Here is a 22,903-nt window from a genome sequence, read left to right as displayed (position 1 = left end):
CAGCTCTGCTACACACACAACTTTGTTACACAAACACACAACTCTGCTACACACACAGCTCTTCTACATCAATACACAGCTTAGCAATATCACCACACACAGCTTAGCTACATCATTAAATACACATATAATTAGATTGACTAATGTTTTGTTTTTAACCTATTTCAACCATCCTCCACCAGTCATACATTTTCTACCTCTAGATTATTTACAGCCCACATGGCTATTTATTGTGATACAAGCAAGCATCTTGCCCGCTTTTAAATGGTGATTTAGAGTCTGACTCTAACCGTAGGGGCATTCCATAGTCTGATTTCTCTAACTATAAAGAAAATGTTCTTACTTAGATGTCTAAATCACCTTTCTTCCATCAGCAATGAATGTCTCCAAGAAGCCTAACTTGTCTAAGGCTGGTTTCACACTTGCTTTTTTTTGCAGCGCGTTTTTCCCGCAAAAAAACGCATTGAAAAAACGCATACAAAAGCATACAACTGCTGCGTTTTTTTCAAGCATTTTTATGAGCATGCATGAAAAAAACGCAGCGTTTTTATGCGTTTTTAGTGCATTTTTACCGCGTTTGCGTTTTTTCCAAACATTAGGTGGCCCCTCACACTAACCCAAACCATGACTTTACTAACCCTAACCCTGACCCTAACCCTAACCCTAACCCTTAACCAAACCATACTTAACCCTAACTCAAACCCTAAACCCTAACTAACCCTAACCCTGACCCTAAACCTAACCCTAAACCTAACCCTGACCCTAACCCTAACCCTGACCCTAACCCTTAACCAAACCATACTTAACCCTAACCCAAACCCTAAACCCTAACTAACCCTAACCCTGACCCTAACCCTAACCCTGACCCTAACCCTTAACCAAACCATACTTAACCCTAACCCAAACCCTAAACCCTAACTAACCCTAACCCTGACCCTAACCCTTAACCAAACCATACTTAACCCTAACCCAAACCCTAAACCCTAACTAACCCTAACCCTGACCCTAACCCTGACCCTAAACCTAACCCTAACCCTGACCCTAACCCTAACCCTAACCCTGACCCTAACCCTTAACCAAACCATACTTAACCCTAACCCAAACCCTAAACCCTAACTAACCCTAACCCTGACCCTAAACCTAACCCTAACCCCGACCCTAACCCTAAACCCTAAACCCCCTTAACTAACCCTAACTCTAACCCAAACCCCTAAATTCCATGGTTAACAAAAAAAAACGCATGTGCAAAAAAACGCATACATAAGCTTGCCAATGCGCACATATGCGCACCCATAGACTATAATGGGTGTCTTGCTGTAAAAAAACGCATTGCGCGCGCATGCGTTTTTTTGAGGCAAGTCGGACGCACCAAAAAATGCAACAGGTTGCATTTTGTGCGCCCGAGCGCATACCGCAAAAAACGCATGCGCGGAAAAACGCGTACAAACGCATGTGTATGCGCACATAAGCGCATCCCATGCAAAGTATAGGAAAAAAAAACGCATGCGCTATTTAGCGCTAAAATACCGCGAAAAAAAACGCAAGTGTGAAACCAGCCTAACCTCTAAATATAAGAGAGACCTTCTATCCCATGTGAAAATTTACTTGTAGCCTGTGAACTGACTCGAACTTTCCAAAAAAACCAGGGGAAGAGTCTTGAGGAGATCATTTGCATATTCCCAGTGCCTTCTGGGATAAGTGAAGAGTCTCCGCGAGCTCAACGATCACTGGGTTTTGGCCGTTACAGCTGAAAAGAGGAAATCGGAAAACCAGGGGAAGAGTCTTGAGGAGATCATTTGCATATTCCCAGTGCCTTCTGGGATAAGTGAAGAGTCTCCGCGAGCTCAACGATCACTGGGTTTTGGCCGTTGCAGCTGAAAAGAGGAAATCGGAAAACCAGGGGAAGAGTCTTGAGGAGATCATTTGCATATTCCCAGTGCCTTCTGGGATAAGTGAAGAGTCTCCGCGAGCTCAACGATCACTGGGTTTTGGCCGTTGCAGCTGAAAAGAGGAAATCGGAAAACCAGGGGAAGAGTCTTGAGGAGATCATTTGCATATTCCCAGTGCCTTCTGGGATAAGTGAAGAGTCTCCGCGAGCTCAACGATCACTGGGTTTTGGCCGTTGCAGCTTAAAAGAGGAAATCGGAAAACCAGGGGAAGTGTCTTGAGGAGATCATTTGCATATTCCCAGTGCCTTCTGGGATAAGTGAAGAGTCTCCGCGAGCTCAACGATCACTGGGTTTTGGCCGTTGCAGCTGAAAAGAGGAAATCGGAAAACCAGGGGAAGAGTCTTGAGGAGATCATTTGCATATTCCCAGTGCCTTCTGGGATAAGTGAAGAGTCTCCGCGAGCTCAACGATCACTGGGTTTTGGCCGTTGCAGCTTAAAAGAGGAAATCGGAAAACCAGGGGAAGTGTCTTGAGGAGATCATTTGCATATTCCCAGTGCCTTCTGGGATAAGTGAAGAGTCTCCGCGAGCTCAACGATCACTGGGTTTTGGCCGTTGCAGCTGAAAAGAGGAAATCGGAAAACCAGGGGAAGAGTCTTGAGGAGATCATTTGCATATTCCCAGTGCCTTCTGGGATAAGTGAAGAGTCTCCGCGAGCTCAACGATCACTGGGTTTTGGCCGTTGCAGCTGAAAAGAGGAAATCGGAAAAATTTTGGCTCATCTTTCATCGTTTTTAAGAAATCTCAAGATGGAAGAGGCCAGGAGCCATTTGGTGAGCTGCATTTCTTGCTACATGTTCACAGATTTACCAGTGGAAAAGCCAAACTTCACATGCCACAAATGCAAGCTTGTGTCCCTGTTGGAGGAAAAGTTGCAAAATCTCGAAGAAAGGTTAGCTACGTTGAAGATCATTAAGGAAGGTGAAGAGTTCTTGGACAGAGCAGAATTATCTCTTCATGTTACAGAAAGAGAAGAAATTCGAAGTGCACCTGAAGAAACAGAGAAATGGAGACATGTGACCCAGAGAAGCAGGAGGATCAGGAGGCAGTCAGCACCCATACTGCTCAGGAACCAGTACCAGGCTCTCACGCAGGAAAATGATGAAGAAATACATCAGGATAAGACTTTGCCCACAAACAGCAACCTTGTACGCCTTCAGAGTCCTCCTGGATGGAGAAAGAAAAATGTTGTGAAGAAGAAACGGAGAGTGGTGGTCATGGGAGATTCCCTGTTGAGAGGAACAGAGGCCGCTATCTGCAGACCGGATATAACTTCAGGAGAAATGTGCTGTCTTCCAGGTGCAAAAATTAAAGATGTGTCTGACAGGATATCAGGACTCTTCAGACCTACAGATGACTACCCATTCCTGCTACTACATGTGGGGACAAATGACACCGCAAGGAACGACCTGGAAACCATCTGCAGAGACTTTGAAGACTTAGGCAAGAAAGTGAAAGAACTGGGAGTGCAGGTGGTCTTCTCTTCCATCCTCCCAGTGGATGGCCATGGAACAAGGAGGTGGAATAAGATTCTGCAGGTGAACAACTGGCTACGTCGATGGTGCCGTCAGCAACGATTTGGATTTCTGGATCACGGAGTGAACTACTTATACGATGGACTACTTGCTAGAGATGGGGTGCACCTTACGAAGACTGGAAAGCATGTATTTGGAAGTCGCCTTGCTACACTTGTAAGGAGAGCTTTAAACTAGAACAACATGGGAAGGGAAGCAAAAGACCAGAAAAAGCCATACACCTGACAAATGCTATTGAGAACTCTGCTATTAGAAGTGGAAAGGAAGAAGAAAGACGAAAGAATCTAATTAATAAAAATATTGGAGAAAGAGAAACCAATCACAAACTAAAATGTTTCTATACTAATGCACAAAGCATGGGCAACAAACAAGGAGAATTGGAACTACTAACACAGGAAAAGAAATATGTCGTCATTGGAATCACTGAAACTTGGTGGGATGATACACATGATTGGAATACAAGACTAGAAGGATACAACTTACTTGCAAGAAACAGACTTGATAAACGAGGAGGGGGTGCCGCATTGTATGTTAGAAACGCATATATCTGCACAGAGATTGAAGCTTCAGAGACTGGGAGTTCTGTGGAAACTGTTTGGGTAAGAATACAAAGACAGAACAATGGAAAGGACACCATTGTAGGCACTTACTACAGGATGCCTGTGCAAGCTGAAGATATGGATGAACTCTTTATGCATCAAATGGCCAAGTTCTCCAAAAAATATGACATAGTTGTCATGGGAGATTTCAACTATCCAGACATTTGTTGGGAATCTCTCTCAGGCAAAACTAACAGGTCAAGGAAATTCTTATCCTCTCTTGCTGACAACTTTATCTTCCAAAAGGTAAGGGAGAAAACAAGGGGAACTGCTACCTTGGATCTAATCCTTATAAACAGGGAGGAAATGGTTGAGGAGGTAAAAGTGGCTGGGACTCTAGGAGGTAGCGACCATGCTATTTTAGAATTTTGGATAACTAGAGGCGGAAGACCTGTGAAGACTCAGACGTCAAGGTTAGATTTCAGAAAGGCAGATTTTAAGGGATTCAGAAAGAGAATTGGAGGGATCCAATGGCTTGATATCCTTAAAGACAAAAATGTCCATGAAGGATGGGAAATCTTGAAAAATGAAATTCTCAAAGCACAGTTGTTAACAATTCCGAAAAGAGGGAAGAATAGGAAGCATTTAAGGAAACCAGGATGGATGAACACAGAACTTAAGCACATGCTAAAAAGGAAGAAAAAAATGTTTATAAAATGGAAAGAGGGAGGCATATCTAAAGAAGAATATAATGCTGTCTGCAGAACCTGCAGGGCACAAATCAGATTAACTAAAGCTGAAAATGAATTGAGGCTTGCAAGAGATGTCAAAAGCAATAATAAAGGATTTTGGGGATATGTCAAAAGTAAAAGAAAAGTCAAAGATGCTATAGGATTTTTACAGGATGAAAATGATAAAATGGTAAGACAGGATGTTGAGAAGGCTGAACTTTTAAATTCCTATTTTGCATCTGTTTTCTCTCAGAAAGGAAATGTAACATCAACTGATCTTCACTGTCCTATTAAAGGAATAGAACAATCCAGGATATCTATAAACAGAAAGATAGTGAGGAAACACTTAGCTAACCTAAATGAATTCAAGTCTCCAGGTCCAGATGAATTACACCCCAGAGTACTGAAGGAGATAGCAGAAGAAATTTTTGAACCCCTCTCCATAATCTTTGAAAATTCTTGGAGAACAGGAGAAGTGCCAGAAGACTGGAGAAGAGCAAATGTTGTTCCTATCTTCAAAAAGGGGAAGAAGGTGGACCCAGGCAACTATAGGCCGGTGAGTCTGACTTCTATACCAGGAAAGATCTTTGAACAAATTATTAAACAACATGTATGTCAATACCTGGATAAGAATGAAGTGATTAAACAGAGTCAGCATGGGTTTGTAACTAATAAGTCATGTCAGACTAACTTAATTTCCTTCTATGACGGTATCACTGATTGGGTGGATCAAGGAAATGCTGTAGATAGTATATCTTGACTTCAGCAAAGCATTTGACAAAGTCTTTCATACAATCCTTATTGAAAAAATGACTAAGTATGGAATGGACAAGGCAACTGTTAGGTGGATTCATAACTGGCTTAGTGATCGGACCCAAAGAGTGGTCGTAAATGGCTGCACATCCAGTTGGAAGAATGTCTCAAGTGGGGTACCACAGGGCTCTGTCCTGGGCCCTGTATTGTTCAACATCCTTATCAACGATTTAGATGAAGGAATTGAGGGTAAACTGATTAAATTTGCTGATGACACAAAGCTAGGAGGGATAGCTAATACTAGAGAAGAGAGAGAGAGGATTCAAAAAGATTTAAATAAACTGGAGAAGTGGGCAGCAACTAACAGAATGGTTTTTAACAGGGAGAAATGCAAAGTACTACATCTGGGCAATAAAAATGAAAAAAGCATATATAGAATGGGAGGAATAGGGCTAAGTGACAGCACATGTGAAAAAGACTTAAGTATACTAATAGATCACAGACTGAATATGAGTCAACAGTGTGATGCAGCAGCAAAAAAGGCAAATGCAATTCTAGGATGTATTAACAGAAGCATACAGTCTAGATCACATGAAGTCATTATTGCCCTCTACTCCTCTTTGGTCAGACCTCATCTGGAATATTGTGTCCAGTTTTGGGCACCACATTTTATAAAAGACATCAACAAACTGGAGCAAGTTCAGAGAAGAGCGACCAGAATGGTGACCGGTCTGCAAACCCTGTCTTATGAGGAAAGGTTGCAGGATTTGGGAATGTTTAGTTTGCAAAAGAGAAGACTGAGAGGAGACTTAATAGCTGTCTACAAATATCTAAAGGGCTGTCACATTGTAGAAGGATCAACTTTATTCTCATTTGCACAAGGAAAGACTAGAAGCAATGGGATGAAACTGAATGGGAGGAGACACAGATTAGATATTAGAAAAAACTTTTTGACAGTTAGAGTGATCAATGAGTGGAACAGGCTGCCACGAGAAGTGGTGAGTTCTCCTTCAATGGAAGTCTTCAAACAGAGGCTGGACAGACATCTGACTGGGATGATTTAGCGAATCCTGCTTTGAGCAGGGGGTTGGACCAGATGGCCCAGGAGGTCCCTTCCAACTCTACGATTCTATGATATCCTTTTCTTTATGAAATGTGGAGCCCAAAATTGGATCCCATATTGAAAATATGGCTATATGAATGATTTATAGAGGGGTAACAAAAGTTGGGATCACAGATCTTGTTGGTAACCAGAATACCAAAGTCCAGTCCTTCTATTGTTCTGCAGTTCCTCATATATTTCCATTTAATATAGCAATATGATTTATTAACATTAAACTTAACCTGGCATGTTTTTGCCTATGTAGATGTATCACACTGTGAATACACTACTTTATTTTGAAGCTACTTCCAGTCTTATGACTGTTCACATGCCATAAAAGGTCCCTAAGCTAATCAGGACCTTCAGCGTGCATGCAGGTTAAGTGATACGCGGGACCTGGTAGCTTTTTCTCCTGCCCAGCATCGATCAGACAGATCAATGTCGCACAGGATGAAAGAGAACTGTGCCCGTACACAGTTTTCTCAGTGATCTGATGCGCACTTTTTAGCAACATTTTTTTCTCACTAAAGAGTGCATCTAAGGCTAGTTTCACACTAGCGTTACCGGGTGAAGCGCAGGGCCGCCGCTAAGCTCTGCCCCGGCCACACCCCCTCTGGTCAGCTCCTCCTCTGATCGCATAACGCTGCATGCGATCAGCGTACCCTATATTTAGCATTGGGTACGGTGGTCATGCGCTGGTACACTTTTGCCGGCGCTTGCGCCCTTTTGGCGTTGTGCCGAGTGCACAAAAACACACTGTGTTGCATTTTTGTGCGCTCGGCGCAGTGACAAAAGGGTGCAAGCGCCGCCAAAAGTGTAACAGCGCACGACCAGCATATCCAATGCTAAATATAGGGTGCGCTGATCCCATGCAGCATCATGCGATCAGAGAAGGAGCTGACCGGAGTGGGCGTGGCCGGGGCGGAGCTTAGCAGTGGAGTGGCCCTGTGCTGCGCCTAAGTACGCTAGTATGAAAGTAGCCTTCCACTTCAAAAAGTAGGGTGAAATATGGTATTTCATGGTTTGCTGCTGATCTGAATTTTGCGGTGCATTCTGTTGTATGCTGGGATCTGAATTTTTTTGGGTATTGAACTTTAATTTTGGGTCTGCTTATTCAGGAGTGCCCTCAAGATATAAGGAAGGATATGTGCACTAATTATGAATGGAACGCAGTAGGTTAGTGGTGTTCCAAAGCAGGCCTATGTAAATGCTGGACATACACATCTACTTTCGAAATCTCAGAACCTCACGTTGCCACTCAGAACTGTCCATCTGTACAGTAAGATCATGCATTAGCATTATGGATTGATTTTGAGTTTATTTGGGGGGAAAACAATTTACATTATCTGCATGGGGTGCCAATATGATTTTTTTCCTGGCCTGTTATCTAGTCAATGTTAACTAATGGAACATTAAACAAAGAAGAAAAAAAATCCCAGTGATTGATCCCTTGATGGTGTTTTTTCCTATTGCTTTTCAGGTCCCCCAACTTCTTGCATGATGGAGGTCAGTGCGCTCTTAATTGATAGACATTATTTTACCTCTGGCCATAACTGTTCGCTCCTCATAGAATCAGAGGAGCCCAGGGCCACTGAATCTGAAATGGTTAGCTTCAGAGCAGAGCTTGGGAATGAGCTTATAAGTGATGTGCTCTTTGGCTTCTCCTGATGACCTTTGCAGGCTAGCAGGGGTGGACGGTAACCCAAGCAATAACACTAACTAATAGAATTAAAAATCCCTTGGTTCTTGAAAAAGGAGAAGATTTTTAATAACAAGCAAGCTTGTTTATACAAGCACTTTACAATTTGACCCATTAATGCACTTAAAAATAACTGACATATCTTTAGGTCTACTATCACTGAAGTACAGTACCAGGCACAGTGGATCGCTTTGCCTGTAACAATAATGAAGAGGACACAGTGCTTTCGTCTATCGGTTGGGTCTTTGGAATCCTATTCTTTACAGGTTTCTTGTTTTTCAGAGGTTGAACGAGACTAGAATGAATTTCATACAAAGAAGAACCATATAACATATGCCCCGCATTTCCAAAGTCCCCTAATATCTCTTTTGTGAATCGATATAAGGGACTAGCCTCTGTAGGAAACAAACAATTTCTATGTATGTAATGTACAGTATCATTAGCTATACATATTAATTTTATGAAATTCATGTAAACATTTAGCATGTAAAATAAGAAGAAAAGAATGGCAGAAATGGATGGAGCAGATGGGAACTCATTCCAAGTTATCACTTTTATTGCTTCCAATAAAATACTGTACAGGAAACTGGAATATTCATTATTTTAACACTTCATTTCCTGTATATTAAGCAAATATGCAGATCAAATATTTGAGGTTATTACCCCTGTAATTAATATTAGGGAAACCTGTGATATGCACGCACATTACAATAAATGAAAGATCCTAATAGCTACATCTGTGTAATATGGACTTGGGAAAAATAAATATTGATACTGGTAATTAATGGTAATTAAGCTAGTCAGAGGTAACTCCATTAATGTATTACTCAGGAAAATATTGACTGTTCTTCGGCTAGAAGAATCTGTCGCATAAAGAAGTGGAGAGATTAATGTAACCCTAGCCGGGCACTAAGTGCGAACACTTGACATTGTGCCACTGATACCTTTACCAGGAGATCAGATCAAACTTACTAAGCTCTAATGCCATACTTTACCCCACAGGGGTCACCAGAGGATTCTTACAGGACTATTTTAATCCAGCTTGCAAATAAATCTTTGCACATTGTCAAATACCTGTCAGTAACAATGAGATACAAAATCACCTTCTATTAAAACAACACTTTTTGTTAAAACCAGTTTTCATTTTAATTAGATCACTAAGTGCTCTTGCTAAATCCGTCTTCTGTAGAATTTCTACTTGCGTTGTATTACGGCAGTGAAGCAGTTAAGCATTACTTGGTCCCCATGGTGGTCCCTAAACATAGGAGGAGGTAAATGCAGTGGATGTAGGTTACGGTAATTACCCAACATCTCATGCCTAAGTGACATGGTGTGCAAGCGCATAAATTGGGGATGCTTCAGGAATAATATTCAGCATCCAAATTTGATGGATGGATTTCAAGCAATTACGCAGCATGATCCCTCTTTTTGTTTAATTGAAGCACTAATAAGTTGCACAATGAGCTAATTTAAACCTATTAACAACTTTACTTAAGAAGCCAATAATTTGATGGCCAAAAGGACTGAATTAATCTTTTCCCAGTAGGAAGCAGAGGTTAAGGCGCATTGGCAGAATCTTGCTAGAAATGTCCATTTTATGGTCTCGATTTATCAAACATTTCAATTCTCCGCTGTGTCTCTAGCAAGACTACTAATGTGGTAAAGTTGTAGGATCAACAAAACATGCAACAAAAAACAGCTCACCTAACAACTGTGAGCATATTTCTGGGATGAAGACATGATTAGAATGAAAGTATTTATCATTTCATCAACAGCATTTGGAAATACACGTCCTAATTGGATCTTAGAAGCTAGCGATAAGAACGTATACAGATAACTTTAGATGACTCTGTTGTAACAATTCTAGTAGCTTTATAGAATTTAATGTATTTATGGGAAATCTCTAGGGGTAGAATACTTGTTTGAAGATATTGTAAAGGGGTGTCCTATAACAACTAGTATTAACAAGATAAGCTATACACGTGATCACTCGGGACCTCACTGATCACTACTGAAAAGATCAGTGGTCAAGCACACTTATACTCCAGTCATTGCCTATGGAAATGATGGAGGTGGCCAAGAAAACTGCTGTCAATTCAATAAAGATACAGGCTCCGAAAGGGATGGTAGTATGATCACTGCTTTCTCTGAGAAGACATGTTAGGTACAGTTGTGTATTAATATATACTTTAGATTGCTGAGGATCTACTAACAAAGAAACAATGTCTATGACCAGATCAAAAGTACTTGTGTTACCTATCCACAGGAGAAGTCACAAACGTATGCTTGCACAGGGTTCCTGTCATGATCCATGCTGGATCATGACAGATAAAATGCACTAGTAACCTTTTTTTTTTCCTTAAGCTGTGGTACGTAAAGATAGCTTTGCCCCGGTGGCCATTAGGGTCATTGCACTGTGGTGGTTTCAGTTCTAGTTTTGCCCCCGGTGGCCATTAGGGTCATTGCACTGTGATGGTTTCAGTTCTAGTTTTGCCCCCGGTGGCTGTTAGGATCTTTGCACTGTGGTTTCTTTCGTTTAGTGCATGTGATTATAAAGCAGGTGTGATTGCTCTGGTATAAAAGAGTGTCAGGTGTTGCAATCACTGTTGGTGATATTGCTCATTTCCAACCAAGACTGGGGAAGGAAGGAGAGAGTTCCTGGCAGCTCAATCAGAGTCCTGGTGTGGAAGGAGTCAGAGAGGATTTCCTTGCAGCTCTGACAGCTTGGTGGCAGCTATTCAGGAGGAAAGCTGCATTCTGGTGGTGGACTCTGTTGCTGGGAGCAAGAGCAACAGAGCAAAGCTAAGTGGTGTTTCCCTGTTTGTATTTTTCCTTGGTGTGTATTAGTACAGCGGTGGGGCCAGTGCCTGCACCACCCAGCTCCCTAGCAAGGGATAGGTGTAGGGTGTGCTAGGGTGACAGGTTCTGGCTCGGTGACAGGTGAGGAGCCTGTATAGGGAACGTTAGGAGTGTGAGGGACACTGAATCAGGGGAGTGCAGGAGGTCTCCACGTCCCCGTTCCCTATCACAGGGCCCACCGTTGTAACTGTTTTCCCTTCCCCCATGTCTTGTCGTTTTAGTTACCGGCCTGCGGGTCGTGTCACACAGGACAGTTGCACGTGCCGTGTCTTGTTGTCTTAGTTACCGGCCTGCGGGTCGTGTCACAGAGGACGGGTCCACATGACAGTTCCAAAGCTGATCACAAGAATGAGGTCCTATTTCAGTGGTATCCCAGGAATCACACGTATTTTAAATATCCTGAGGTAAGGTAATGTTTGTTGTAAGGGTACACCCTTTAAGTTTGCCAGAAACATTACATTTATTCTTAGAAGATCCAAAAAACTACTGTAGGAGAAAATACTTGGGCAGCAATACAGATAGAACTAAATATAGTCACATAGTTATTTTAGGTTGGAAAAAGACCTGGGTCCATCAAGTTCAACCTTTCTCCAGCAATTGTACATTTTGTCACTAATTTAACTATAACCCACAATGTTATGAGCACTGAGAAAATCATCCAGTCCTTTTTTAAATGCTGTTATAGTGTCTGCCATTACTACCTCTTGTGGTAGGGCGTTCCACAGTCTGACTGCTCTAACTGTAAAGAACCCTTTCCTATTTAGCTGCTGGAATCACCTTTCTTCCACCCGTAATCAGTGCCCTCTGGTCCTTAGTATGGCCTTTAGAAGTAATAAGTCATGCGGCCTCCTCTATACTGGCCACACATATATTTATACATGTAAATGAGATCTCCTCTGAGGCATCTTTTCTAAGCTAAACAAGCCCAACTTTTCCAGGCTCTCATATGAGAGGCCTTCCATCCCTTGTAATAATCTAGTTGCCCGTCGTTGAACTCACTCTAATGTCTCAATATCCTTTTTAAAATGTCAAGCCCAAAACTGCATCCCATATTCTAGATTGTGGCCTCACAAGTGATTTATAAGGGAGTGACAATACATTGGGATCACGGGATTTTATCTCTCTATTTATACATCCTAAAATCTTGTTTGGTTTTGCGGCTGCTGCTTGACATTGAGTACTGCTGCTCAGCTTACTTGTAAACAGAATACCCAAGTCCTTCTCCTGTTCTGTAGTCTTGAGTATACTCCCATTTAATATACTGTATATGCAGAAATAATATTACTCCATCCAAGGTGCATTACTTTGCATTTATTAACATTAAATGTTATTTCACAAGCGTTTGCCCATTCAGTCATCTTATCCAGATTGTTTTGTAATATTATGCACTGTCAAGGTCAGATTTTAATATCCTGCATAGTATGGGGTCATCAGCAAAGACTGGTACTTTACTCTCAATCCCATCCAAAAGGTCTTTATTAAAGAGGTTAAAAAGAATTGGTCCTAGCTCAGATCACTGTGGTCCCCACTGCTGACTATATCCCATTTAGAGAACATACCATTTATGACGACACTTTGTTTCCTGTCACGTAGCCAATTCCTAACCCATCTGCATACAGTTTCCCCCAGTCCTTGCTTCTGTAGCTTCAGTATAAAGCTGTTATGTGGTACAGTATCAAATGCTTTTGCAAAGTCCAGATAAATCACATCAGCCGCATTACCAACATCCAGATTTGCACTTACGAGGTACCTCCTCATAGAACCCAACATGTAAGTTAGACACGACCTATCCTTCATGAATCTGTGCTGGTTGTCAGTTATTCGATTATTCTCTGCTATATCCCTGCAGGTCATCTCTTATGATGGCACATTAATATGTATATTTTATAAACAGTATGTAGGCTCCAGAAGGGTTAACAAGGCAAAGCTAAACAAGGCTTACATTCTAAAGATGTTCCAACATAGAAATGAAGCATTATATAGCCCAAGATACTGTATATTTCGGTCATATGCTAACAAATTTACAATAGGCAAAAATAGGCGAATTAGACCACGTGTCAGACAGAGGGAGATAACGAGTTCTTCTGATCCATGCTCTACAAGGAAAATCATAAAATCTCTTCACAATGAACACTTTGCTTCCCTTTGGCTGCCTTTACAGTAAGCTCATAAGAAAACATAAAATCAAATGAAAGATAAGTGAATCATAGAATCATAGAATCATAGAATCATAGAGCTGGAAGGGACCTCCTGGGCCATCTGGTCCAACCCCCTGCTCAAAGCAGGATTCGCTAAATCATCCCAGTCAGATGTCTGTCCAGCCTCTGTTTGAAGACTTCCATTGAAGGAGAACTCACCACTTCTCGTGGCAGCCTGTTCCACTCATTGATCACTCTAACTGTCAAAAAGTTTTTTCTAATATCTAATCTGTGTCTCCTCCCATGTGATTGCTTTTTTTTTTTCAAGCATCTTCTGTATCTACTCTTTTTATTGTGAGGGACAGGGAGAACGAAGACAATAAAATTTACAGATTGACTGTCGGGCATTATCTTTTAGTGAAATCATAGCTCATGCTTACTTTGTGAGGTCCATCTCTACATTACGCCAATCTAGTACTCAGGGAGCACAATTAATCAATAGGTTACAAAGAGGAAGAGTAGTAATAAACAACCTGAAACACGATCAATACATCAAAAAAAGATTTCATGCAGTAGCTATTCATCCCCTAGATGACCAGAATGATCAGTCCCATGCCCACTCTTAAAAGGTCTATGAATGGTGACAAAATCTCATCGTAGGTAGGACACCATATTAATAGAATAGGATATACCTGAAATGATCTCCTATTCAAGTAGAACAAATGTATTTTAGAGCAAATTCGCACTACAAGATAGAAAAAGGCCGCCTGTCAGTGCTCTTAGACCCAAAATAAGTGGGATGAGACCAAAATTGAAAAAGGGATACTGTGTTAGGAGATGTTTATGCTATGTGTGCTTATTTGTGGCCTTCCAGTGATTGTCAAGTGGATTGCACCCAGTTGAAGGTTTTCCTTGCAAGTCACAACATTGTATTGAATATGAATAGAAAAGAATTAGACCATAATTCATATTTTAAGGTCTGATGGCACATAGCAAGGCGAGTTTGGGACCATTCCGATTGGGTACACCTTGTAGTTGTAGGATGACTTTTATGTTTTCTTTAATCAAAATAGTGTCAACTAAGTACCCTGTGTTATTTAAATGTACCATTACTATTTACGGTACATACTCACTACACGGTATTTGTTCATTGTTTTTCTCCTTGGTTTTCAAAAGTCAACATTGTTATTTCTCCAGACTTCTGGAGTAATTTGCTCCATTTTAGTAGCTATAGTACTTGTGCCTTATTCTCTGAAAGATTTGAGCCACTTTTTAAGCCCTCATTCTATTTTTAAGACTTTTTAATTTTTTTTCCTAGACATCTTTGCACATCCAGATCTTGTAGAAGGATTCATCAAATGTCATATTTTTTCAGCACATCTCATTCCTACAGTATGGTTCCTGAAAAATCTTAATATGGAGACTTTTCAAAGAATTTGCAACTTTTGGTGCTGAAAAGTCTAAAAAAAAAAAAAAAAAATTGGGTAAAGACAGAAACAAAAGTGTTTTTGATACTGGCTCGAATCCATGAACCAAGTGAAACAATTAGAAGAGTTTGGTCCACAAATCTCCACAAGACAAAGAAAGAAAAGTGACCAAGAAATACCAAAAAAATGAATCGGACCTTTAGGGTTTGGGTGCACGTTAAGTATTTGGTACAGAAAATGCTGCATCTCTTTTCAGGAAAAACGCAGAGGCAAAAACGCGTATTTTTGGTGCGTTTTTTACTTGTGTTTTTGGTACAGAATTTTCCCTACTCATTATTATGGGAGAAATGTGCAAGATTTGACATACTGCAGATTTGTATCTGCACTAGTGATGAGCGCGTATACTCATTGCTCAGGTTTTCCCGAGCATGCTCTGGTGTCCTCCAAGTATTTTGACGCGCTCGGAGATTTAGTTTTCGTCGCCTCAGCTGCATGATTTGCGGCTGCTAGACAGGCTGTATACATGTGAGGAATGCCTGTTTGTAGGGAATTCCCACATGTATTCAGGTTGTCTAGCAGCTGTAAATCATGCAGCTGAGGCGACGAAAACTAAATCTCCGAGCACGTCAAAATACTCAGAGGACACCTGAGCGTGCTCGGGAAAACAAGCAACGAGTATACTCGCTCATCACTAATCTGCCCCAAATCTGCAAGTAACAAATAAGCAGCATGTGCATGAGACTCTCATTCACTTTGCTGGTACTAGGAAAACCTTCAGGTGTCAAATCTGCATTGAAGAAAATGCAGCAAAAATAGTGTGTGCACAAGTTCTTAAAATTTGTGGAAACATAGGGCGGGATGCATCTGAATATAGACCCAGGGAAGGAAGTAATAAGAGATAAATCAAGCACAGTATGATATTCTGACAGCCATTCTAAAAGCAACAGATCAGGTTGAAATGAAGATACACTGAGGCAAGCCTGCATTTGTATTTCATCAAAAGGTGTAAAATCAAATACAAGATATTATCAAAACTAATCTGTTCTACAAATGAACACCAACAAAACGCCCTCAGAATTGTAATATCGTATGCAAGCATTATAAGGTAATCTTGTTTGCCGACAGCAGAAAAAGCTGATGGGTTCGGCTGCCTGCGTTCCGGCGTTACTTTATTAGCTAAGCAAAAGTTTAGTAAATCATTTTGCTTTAATAAACTGTAAAACTGAAATCTTTCTTGGAAAAGCACTTCAGACCTAGTAGGTTTCCTACTTTCAGAATTATTACTCCTTTATTGCAGTAATTTAGAACAGGAAGAAAGAAAACCCCCTTTGTGTTCTCGTCACTCAGCTCCACTCTGCATTAGAAGCCCGGCCCCCCAGCCGAGATCGCTCTATAGCATAAAAGGCAAACTGCTATTTTCGCAGCAGGCAGAACAGTGTTCATCATCCGAAAAGCGGCATTAATAAAAATGGGGCCGTAATAAACATGGTAATTCTGGTCAAAAGGTTATAAATTGGTAACACTGCTATTGTTTAGGTCGTTTCATACAATTAGTTTTGTGCTACAAAGATGCAAGCAGTGCTTCCAATTCCGACTCTTACCGGGGAACATATGATTTGTTTGGTGTTTCCTTCGGTCTCTCAGACCCCAGGAATAATATGGCACTGTAGCATGATCATCCTGCCGCTCTATATACACAATGAGCATTTCACAACAGCGCTGCACATGAGGCATCTATCTAAATAGTGCAATCTTGAGTATCATGGCATTATGTACTGCTAAGAGCCATAATGATGACTGATCGATGCCTGCTATTAATGTCAATGGGGCCCTAAATGCACAGATTAAAGACCTAACACTTAAAATGGCATTAAAGAAAGAAAAGGAGCTTCTAAAGCACAGTGCCACAAAGAAGTCCATTTAAGGCGCCTTTTCAGAATGTGGTTTCATAAAAGGTGTTACCAAGATAGCCGCGATGTCATCTGATGAAAATTCTATAATGCCCACAAATGGCATATTAATCAGAGTGCGGTGATGAATAACTCCACACTTAACCATTAATCTATACAAAGAAAGAACATAGTTCTCTACCTTAGAAAGCTTTCATGGGATCAGAATATTGATGACTCAATATCCAATCAATGGGGGTCCAACGCTATACTCCACGTACGATCAGCTGCTCATAGAACCTTTATCATTCAGCTGGCCCTAGAGACTCTTCTACTCTATTACCTGCATGCTTGGCATTGCAGCGTTAACCTTTGAAGTTAAAGGGTCAGTCCAGTTTTATTATTTTTTATTCCATTGGCTTCTTGTGCAAATATAGGTGTACTGTACTTACCCTCCACCGCTCAAGTACCGGCTCTCCGCAGTTTCCTCTAATCATTGCTGATATAGCTACAGCGGTAATGTCACTTCAACATCACACGACAATTACAGCCAATCACTTGGCTCAATGCTGATGCTGTTGTCGACGGCTCCTGACCATTGAGGCCAGTGATTGGTTGCAGCTGTTAAATAACACTGACATGAAGTCACCTCTCCAGCAGTATTAACCGCTTTCCATTATCTGCTATACATATACGGTGCAAGTCGAAAGTGGGTGTATGGAGCAGAGGCTCACAGGATAAGCATGCCCCATACAAGTTAGGTAGCGGCGGTGTGTTACAGCCAGGACCTGCTTCTAACAATTGCAGATAGAGAGAAGCGCTGTGCACAATTGTTAACCTGTTAAATGCAATATCAATGAGCTAGAAAAAGGGTGCATCATTCAATGCACATTGATGTGATCTCGGGTCACCGATGGGTTGGTATGACAGCAGGAGGTCTGTTGAAGACCTCCATGCTTGTCATTATAGAGCTCACTTGAAACTTTATGCAGCAATTGATGTGTATAGTACAAGCAATCCAATGATCATAGGTTATAGTCTCCTAAGGGGACTAACAAATACAGTTAAAAGTAAAAGATAAAGTTTTTAAAAATTTGAAAAAACACCATAAAAATGTAATGTTCTCTCTCTCATTAAAAATAAAAGTAATAACAAACATAAAAAATACACATGTGGAATCACCACGTTCAGAAAAGTTTGATATATCTAAATTTAAAAATAATTAACCTGATCGGTAAACACCAAAAACTGAAAAAAATTCAAGGACAAAAAAATGTTTTTTTTAGCCACTGCAATACCACAAAAAATGCTGTAACAAGAGATCAAAATGTCTATATATCCTAAAATGGCATCAATAAAAATTACATCTCGCCCCGCAAAAATATACCATCACGTAGCTCCATCGACCCAAATATGAAACCGTTAGTGGTCTCAAAACATGGCGACACAACCCCAAAAACATTTTTTTTTAAACTTCAGATTATTTTTCACCCCTAATAATAAAACATTACATGTTTGGTTTCGCCATAATTGTACTGATGAGGAGAATCATATTGCGAGGTCATTTTCATCACAAATATATGCATTAAAAACAATTCTCAAATTGTCAGAATTGCAGTTCTTTTCACAATTTCACTGCATATGGAATCGTTTTCCTGATTTCCAATGCATTATGTGGTAAAATGAATGGTGTGAATCAAAAGAACTTGGTTCCGCAAAAAACAAGTCCTCATACATCTATATGGACAGAAAAATAAAATTAAATTATGGCTCTGGGAAGAAGGGGAGGAAAAAACGTAAATTGTTCACGTTGTGAAGGGGTTAACTAAACCGCATGGGAGCTGGAATGACTCGGCACTTGAGTGGCAGTGGGTAAGCGCTATTTATTTTTAGGCAGAATGAAAAATATTTTACCCAAATAACCCCTTTAACAGAACAATGCCACAATACCAAGCATGGTCACTACTATGTAGGAGGAGTGTAGGTTACCAGACCAAAGATGCTACAGACCTCACAAGATACCGCAATCACTTCATACAACTGGCAGTAGGGGTGCCGAGAGAAGGACCGCGACCAATTAAACTATGGGCTATGCTAATAAGCCATCAATATTCTGACTCTGGACAAATCCTTTAATGACACTCCCTAATTTTCTACTCTCCAAATCAAATGTGACTTCTAGTAATACCAGAACCCTTGTTTCCATCCTAATGCAGTAATAAAATATAGTAATCCAAGTGAAAATCATCCCGATGAGCTATAGCCAATACAAGAAAATTGGAAATGGGAAAGTGGCCATTGAAAGAACAATTTATTCTTTCCTTATAGTTATTACATGGAGAAAACATCACAGCCCAACCTACTCATGGATAGCCTCTCTCTTCACTGGTTGCTCAGTACATTCTTGTGGAGATTGTAGAGCAATGCAATGAGTATGCATAATGCCATTATTCCATATTTGAATGGCCATGTTCTAGGGGTAAAACTTCCCATCAATGAAAACACCAGTGGAGCAAGCTAAAAATCTTCAGTATACATAACAGTATACAGAGGTACAGTAGATGGAACCTCTATTGAAGCCCTACTACAACCCACCACAAGATTATCTAAGGGTACTATACAACACTGGGGTCCTGGGTTTAAATCAAGGACATCTACAAGGAGTTTGTATGTTCTCCTTATCTTATAGTGGGTTTCCTCTGGGTTCTCCGGTTTCCTTCTACAAACTCAAAAACATACTGATGGGGAACTTAGATTATGGAATGAAAAGTAAATAAATTCTAACAATGAAGACACTTTCTGATGCAGTTTCTTACCCCGTAATACTATGAGCCTGGTGGTTACACTAACTTCTCCAACACTGTTGGATGCAACACATTCATATATTGCTTCATCTCTTGGTGTTCGTAAAGGTTGTATTCTTAGTACGGAACCAGATCCATCATCGAATTCTATTACCTGTGGAGGGAAAGTAAAGCTGTCACAGTTGTTGTTGGTTTTACCAATTCTTCTGGCAAGACATGATCACAATATTCACAGTAGCTACTTTGCACATTGAGTTTCCCACGGCATTACATTAATTGGGAAGAAAATTGTATCTAGTGTATGGGTATTTATAAGAGGCAAGTTGTAAAATCCTTACCTGGATCCTTACCTGAAACATCAATCTCTTTCTGGTGAGCTATTTTAGCACTTAAAGGTAGATTTATTATTATATACAATATTAATACATTCTTGGTGCATTTTAATTAGAATCCTTGTGATCGACCTTGATTTATTGCAGCTTTGTTCTACTCTTTATATATCTTGTCAAGTGTGGTATTCATCTTCACACATTTGCATCAGATTTACTACTTAACTAAAATAATACAAGACTCTGTTCGTACTTGTAAGATAAAAAAAAATGGAAACCTAGCAGAGCCATTTTAAGCAAATTAGAGGCAATGCAGAACCTGATGGATCCATCATGGCTCCACTAAAGGCATAAGTAGTCATGGTAGTGTAGACAGAGCTTAAAAAATATTATACTATTCTGTTATTCTTTTATTACGAAACCTTAGAAGTAATTTATTCAAGCAATAACTTACTTATGTTACTATTCAATGCAATGGATCATATGTGTCTTCATTTAAAGGGAAGCATTCAAATTAGGAGCAAGAGCCGAGAAGCCGATGATGTGTCACTTACCGAATTGCTTGATTTCATAGAATGCCTGTTTTCTCTGCTGTAGATGTAGCAGTGGTCATAATGCTAAACTGTACATAACCCCTCTCACAACCCTGATTGGCAGCTTCCTGTGTACACTGTATATTGTTAACCAACTGCCAGTTAGTAGTGGGGGCAGAGTTACACAGATTAGCTTGACTGCTGTGCACATGAGACCTAGTCAGGCAGTGATAATCTCCTGCTGATAAAACACTGATTGTTTTGAAACTATAATACACAGCCCAGCAAGTGACACATCCATTGAATTAGGCTCTCTTGCCCTACATTATGCTGCTCTGATATTAAATAGCAAACACCTGCTGAAGGATTCCCTTTAAAGGCTTATCTAAACTATGAAAAAAATAGAGAAATCATGCAATTTTTACACTGGTTGTCAAGGGATGACACCGGAGAAACCATGCATATCCCACCACTGACACCAATGGTCAAAGATCGCAGCGAGGGGGGTCGTTACTGAACCCACCAAGCTGTTATCTTCTTGTCACAAACAGCCCCCTGCTGTCCCCTATTATTCAGACAATTAAGCGATTGACCAACTATTAACAGAGGAGGCTGCAGTTGTTTCCACTAAGGCCGGTTATTGTGAAACTAACAGTGAGCGTATGGTATATACACCTGCGATTCCAATGCATTAAATATATGGATATGCACCCAGTACTGTCACTGCTAACTCACGATAACCCAAGAACTACTCGCTGCCACCACCAGTCGTTTCTATACAGGCTGACTGGACGTCAGGTTCTAATAGCGTATGGCCTCGGGATGAGATTTACAGAACAAAAAGAACAAAACTATTACATTTTTTATTTATCCCAGAACGATAGGCAGTGTTTATAATAACACTGCGCAACAAATTTCAGGGAAGTTCTTGTCCCCTGAGAAAATTTTATTGTACCTTACAGATTTTGATATGGTAAACACGAATATGTGCTCCAAAAGTCTGTGTTACGTAAGGTTTTTAAGAAACAACAGTTTATAGTCTACACTATGACGTCCAAAATACTACATACATGTGCATCGATGTCAGTAGCAAAAGCAATTGTTCAAAAGTGTTTTGCAGACGACTTTAGTTTATAATCCGTGTCAGATGTTTCTCGAATAAGATTCCAGTAATAGTCAGCCAGCATTGACGTACTCCACTGTCCCTGGTACCTTTTCTCCATCAGCGCAATGTCTTGGTGAAATCTTTCACCGTGTTCATCGCTAACGGCACCAAGATTGGCTGGAAAAAAGTCCAAGTGAGAATGTAGAAAATGCATTATTAGTGACATAAGGCATTTCATCAAATGATATGCTGTGAGCATGTTGTCCACGAGTTGTTCAAAGTTCGGTGCCCTGTTGTTGCCAAGGAAGTTGAAGGTCACAGCTCTCCATGCCACTTGTTCAGCACCTTGCAAAAGACCATCAAAGCTACTGTCATTCATTATATCTATGATCTGTGGGCCAATAAAAATACCTTTTTTAATCTTTGCATCACTTATTCTTGGAAATTTCTGTCGCAAGTAAGAAAAGGCTTCCGATTCTTTGTTCATTGCTTTGACAAAATTCTTCATAGGCCCAAGTTTAATATGCAAAGGAGGGAGAAATATCTTTGCTGGCTCAAAGAGAGGATTATGTTTAACATTCTTCTGTCCAGCAACCAGGTTTTTGCGGAGTGGCCAGTGCTTTCTGAAATAGTGCATTTCTCGTGCAAGACTGTCCCACTCACAAATAAAACAATACTTGGTATATCCAAACTGCAGTCCAAGAAGAAGTGCAACAACTTTTAGATCACCACATATGTTCCAGTTATAATTTTTATCATTAATGTGGGTCGACAGTAACTCCATATTCTTATACGTTTCTTTCATGTGTACGGCATGTCCAATAGGTATAGAAGGATAGATATTTCCTTGTGTAGTAAAACAGCCTTCAGACTTAAAACTGCCGAGTCTATGAACATGTCATTCCTTCGGGTCATGTTCGCATCCTAGAGCACCAAACAACCCCAAGACGTCGTTGCAAAAGGATAAACCGTCGACATGGTTGAAAATTTGATTAAGGTCTTCTTGACGACTGAGAAAAACAGAAACTCTTGTTCCTGTTAATAAGAGATTCCATTCTTGTAGCCTTGATCCCAATAATTCTAACTGTCTCTTTGACAATTTCAACTTAAGTTCTGACCAAGTCACTCAGCTCAGCTTGACTGAACAGATGTGGATTGGATGTAGAAGGCTCAAAGTCTGGGTCAGCAGCTGTTTAATTTTCTACTGACATTGTTAGTTCATCTTCGTCGTCCTCCATTGTCCATACTTTAGGCGACTTTGGATCACGAAGACTTTCATCATTGACACTGGTCTTATGCCTGAAGGAAGATTAGGATATTCTATTGATTTCTTGTTCTTTGCTGAATATCCTGTTACATTTGTAAGGCAGAAGTAGCAATCTGTTACATGATCTCTCTGTTCTCTCCATATCATTGGGACAGCGAATGGCTGTCATGATCCATGCTGGATTATGACAGATAAAAGCACTAGTAACCTTTTTTTCCCTTAAGCTGTGTGCTTAAAGTTAGTTT

General features: G+C 40.5%; 1 protein-coding gene across 40 annotated transcripts in view; it reads right to left on the bottom strand.

Annotated features, from left to right (window-relative positions):
• PTPRD (protein tyrosine phosphatase receptor type D) overlaps positions 1–22,903 on the bottom strand; it is a 2,878,718-nt gene that overhangs the window by 264,484 nt on the left and 2,591,331 nt on the right. For all 40 annotated transcript variants that reach the window (XM_073572185.1, XM_073572197.1, XM_073572187.1 and 37 more), the window contains one exon: positions 19,437–19,578. In XM_073572185.1, the coding sequence (XP_073428286.1) occupies positions 19,437–19,578 (142 nt within the window). The remainder of the gene's footprint in view (positions 1–19,436; positions 19,579–22,903) is intronic.

This window comes from Dendrobates tinctorius, unplaced genomic scaffold (genome assembly GCF_039654945.1).
Source record: "Dendrobates tinctorius isolate UK_male_01 unplaced genomic scaffold, ASM3965494v1 ptg000031l, whole genome shotgun sequence".
NCBI lineage: Eukaryota > Metazoa > Chordata > Amphibia > Anura > Dendrobatidae > Dendrobates > Dendrobates tinctorius.
The sequence above is the reverse complement of the archived record's forward strand: the minus strand, read 5'-3'. Positions and strand labels throughout refer to the sequence as shown.